Source organism: Orycteropus afer, unplaced genomic scaffold, assembly GCF_000298275.1.
Source record: "Orycteropus afer afer isolate SDZICR_OR568_19922 unplaced genomic scaffold, OryAfe1.0 scaffold00006, whole genome shotgun sequence".
In the NCBI taxonomy this organism is placed as follows: Eukaryota; Metazoa; Chordata; class Mammalia; order Tubulidentata; family Orycteropodidae; genus Orycteropus; species Orycteropus afer.
In genome coordinates this window covers 22350982-22354671 of record NW_006921593.1, presented here as the reverse complement: position 1 = coordinate 22354671, position 3690 = coordinate 22350982, and the positions used below count along the sequence as shown (strand labels likewise).

At 49.2% G+C, this 3690-nt stretch overlaps 1 protein-coding gene across 1 annotated transcript in view; it reads left to right on the top strand.

The window, feature by feature from the left end:
* The first annotated feature begins 522 nt into the window (after window positions 1-522).
* Window positions 523-3690, top strand: part of COPS8 (COP9 signalosome subunit 8) — a 24430-nt gene continuing 21262 nt past the window's right edge. The window contains exon 1 of the mRNA XM_042781011.1: window positions 523-600. Within this exon, the coding sequence (XP_042636945.1) occupies window positions 523-600 (78 nt within the window). The remainder of the gene's footprint in view (window positions 601-3690) is intronic.

Sequence of the window (3690 nt, the reverse complement as noted above, 5' to 3'; positions counted from 1 at the left end):
TTTCATCAGTCAATGCTTCAGCAAGCAAGGCTGTGTCATCTGCACATGGCAGGTTGTTAAAGAGTCTTCCTCCAATCCTTACGCCCTGTTCTTCATACAGCCCAGCTTCTAAGCGTATGTGCTCAGCATACAGATTGAATAAGTATGGTGAAAGTATATAACTCCAACACACACCTTTCCTGATTTTAAACCAAGCCATATCCCCTTGTTCTGTTCAAAAGACTTCCTCTTAAGGCGGCCCCGCACAGACAGAAAACTCCCTTCCCCGACCTGCCCTTAACTCCTGACACCGACTTCCAGGGAGGCCGCGCAGGTCCTCCAGAGCACCGAGAGGTCGGCCAGAGCGGCTCAGACTCCTCCCGGCCTCAGTGACGTCACACGACGCGCCGAAAGTCACGGCGCGCCTGCGCAGAAGTGCTTGCTGGCAACTGAGGCTTTTTACGTCGTCGCCGGTACGACGTCTCTGGGGACGGTCTCGGGTCTGGCTTTCGGGAAAGTGCGGCGGCGGGACCGGTGGGGAAGATGCCAGTGGCGGTAATGGCGGAAAATGCCGTCAGTTTCAAAAAGATGCTGGATCAGTGCGAGAATCAGGAGCTCGAGGTAGTAAGCCGGGTCGGGCTGAGAGAACCGCGGGGTCGCGGCGGGTCCGGGCGGCGCCCGTCTCCGGGGTAACGGGTCCTGAGGCGGGCGCAGGAACTGGGCGTGTGGAGCCCGGCAGCCGCAGCCGGCTCCCAGGCGCAGCCTTCGGGCCCGGTCTTTTCGAGGGCAGCGTGGTCCGGACACTTGGTCACAGCCCCCCGGTCCCCGGGCCACCTGGCAGCCACGCCCCGTGGCCCGTGCGCAGGTGGCTTTTTTTCCTTGGCACAGGTTGGGTTTATTAGGCTTCTGAACTCTGCTTCCGCCGACCCCGCACCGCTGGCTTGGCCCACCCAGAGCGAGAACGGGGGGCAATGAAGTCTAACAGCTCGGTGGCTTCCGTACAGTTTCGGCCCTCTTGGCGTATTGTAATTAACTCCCAGTCGCTGATGTGGTCAGATTGTTAATGGTTTGTGATGTGCGTGCATCTGGGAGGGCAATAAGCGTTAAGCTTCCAGAATTCGTTCCCATGACAACTCAGCATAGCGTAGTGTATCCTTTTAGAGTGATTTGGGTGAAATTTTGCAGAGCAGATTCGTTTGCATGCAACAGTTCCTGCACGATCTGTGAGACGGTGACATTCCCCGCAGTGTCGAGCCCGCCGCCCACTTCCTCCTGCGGTCACCCTTTCCCTATGCCCTTCCTGCCTTAGCCTCCCTGCCTTCCTCTCTGTGCCAGTGCTGCCCTTCTGACCCCCAGGTTGACAGCTGTAAAGAGTGCATCTCCCTGGTGCTCGCGTTTACGTCCTAGTCCTGTCTGTCGCTGGGCTGAGAGCAGTCGCCTGGCCACTTGTTCAGTTCCAGGCCTGAACAGTGACTTGGGGCTGGAGTCTTGGGGTTTCACCAGCCTCTGTCAAAGCAGTAAGCCTGGTCTTTTTTTTCTGTTACAAGTTTTGAGTTTTGTTCACTTTTCTCCTACTCTCTCCAGGATCTCCGATTCTGATCCCTTTCCGAGAGGTTGGCATTGGTACCGGGCACCATCTAGTTCTTCTGGTCTCAGGGTCATATAGGTTGGGGTTCTCATGGTCCATTAATCCTTTGGACCAACTGTTTCCTTGTGTCTTTTGATTTTCTTCATTCTTCTTTGCTCCCGTCGAGGAGAGACCAATAGTTGCCACTTAGATGGCCGCTCGCAAGCTTTTAAGACCCCAGTCACTACTCAAAGTAAGATGTAGAACAATATTTTTCTTTACCATGTTTTGCCAGTTTAGCTTGGTGTCCCCTGCCACCATGGTCCCCAGCCCGCAGGCCCAGTGACCCACTCCCTCAAGGTGCTTATTTGTGGCTAGGAAGTTATCCTACCTTTGCTGCCTGTTAGCTCTGCATACGGACATTTTTCTAATACATACAAATAACACGTGCAGGAATATCATCTTCCAGACCCAGGTGTGGTCTCGGGTTTATTCCCATTGGCTACCCATACTGTGTACTTTATACACCCGCAGACCAGTGTTTGATGTGAGTGAAGAGAAAAGCAGTATGACAAAAGCATGTGACCAGCATAGGATCACTAAGGAAAAGGAACAGGGAGAGATGCACAAGAGGTGCGGACAGGGAAGGCAGCTGTCTCTGCAGACATGATCCTGCATTAGCAGTAACAGCCAACACTAGTGCAGAGTAGCAGTTCCTAAACAAGGCTTGTGCTTGTTTGTTGGTGTTTAACTAGTTGTTTGTCTTCACCTTGTGAGGCCATTAACACACACAAACACAGACACCTCTTTGCTCCCCACACCACCAATGTGCTTTTCATGTCAGTTAGACATCTTTCTCTATCATTGCTCAGGGCGAGGGGAAATGTGGGTTATGTATTAAAGACATTTGTGCGGACACACGCCCACACAGATCAAGAAAAATGTAACCTTTTCCTAACTGAGAAAGCCAATCTTATTCTCATAATAACTGTTATCAAGTCAGTTTGCCATTTTGTCTTTAATAAAGACAAGTGAAAGTTGTATCATGTGCTTATCAAAGTTAATTTTTTGGACTTTTCTGGGTGGACACTTGAAAATTGTAACATCAGTATAAATAGTTAATTAACTTGAAGTGAGCACAGTCGGAAGAAGTAGCTCTTGCTCACTCGTAATAAACAGTCAAGGTTTTCTGAAGGTCAGTGGGGACAGGAATGGCACTGTACCTGAGCCATGGTATTTTCTCTTCCTGACTCACGTTTGATAGAATGGGCAGAGGCCTAATCCTTTAGGGACTGGTTGGAACCATTTGTGTCTTATAATAATAAAGTCATTTAAATTAGAATTTGACAGGGACCGCAGGTAGGCATCCTGCTACTGTAAAGAAATGAAGGCCCAGAGGGAGATAGATAACAATGATGACCGATCGAAACTTTGATGGCTTTTAGTGTTTGATACCTTTCTAAGCTGTTTTAATATGTTAGGGCTATAAGATATGCATTGTATTAATAAAACACAGGCAGTCCCAGGGTTCACATGAGATCTATTCTTAGTCTGTCTTTAAGTCAGATATGGAGGTAAGTCACAACAAGTATATACGGTTCTTCAGCTTCAGTCAAATGTTTGTTTTAGTAAATGGTATGTATTATACTTTTCTGTGTACATGGAAGCAGCAGTCAGGAAATCAGACATTGTATTTGCACTAGGCAAATCTGCTGCAAAAGACCTCTTTCAAGTGCTGAGGAGGAGGGATGTCAGCCTGAAGACTGTTGTTATTATGTGCCATCGAGTCGGACCCGACTCATAGTGACCCCTCCTTGGGTTTCCAAGGCGGTATCACTACGGAAGTAGATTGCCCAACCTTCCTTCCGAGGAGTGTCTGGTGGGTTTGAACCACCAGCCTTCTGGTTAGCAGTCAAATGCCTTAGGCACTACGCTATCAGAGTTCCTAGTCTGAAGACTAATATGTGCCTAATCCAAGCCATAGTATTTTCAGTTGCCTCATATGCATGTGAAATATGCATGTGAAAGCTGGACAGTGATAGGAAAGACTGAGCGTTGATGCCTTTGAGTTGTGGTGTTGGTGAAGAATACTGAAAGTACCAAGAACTCCCAGAAGAAGGAACAAATCTGTCCTGGAAGAAGTG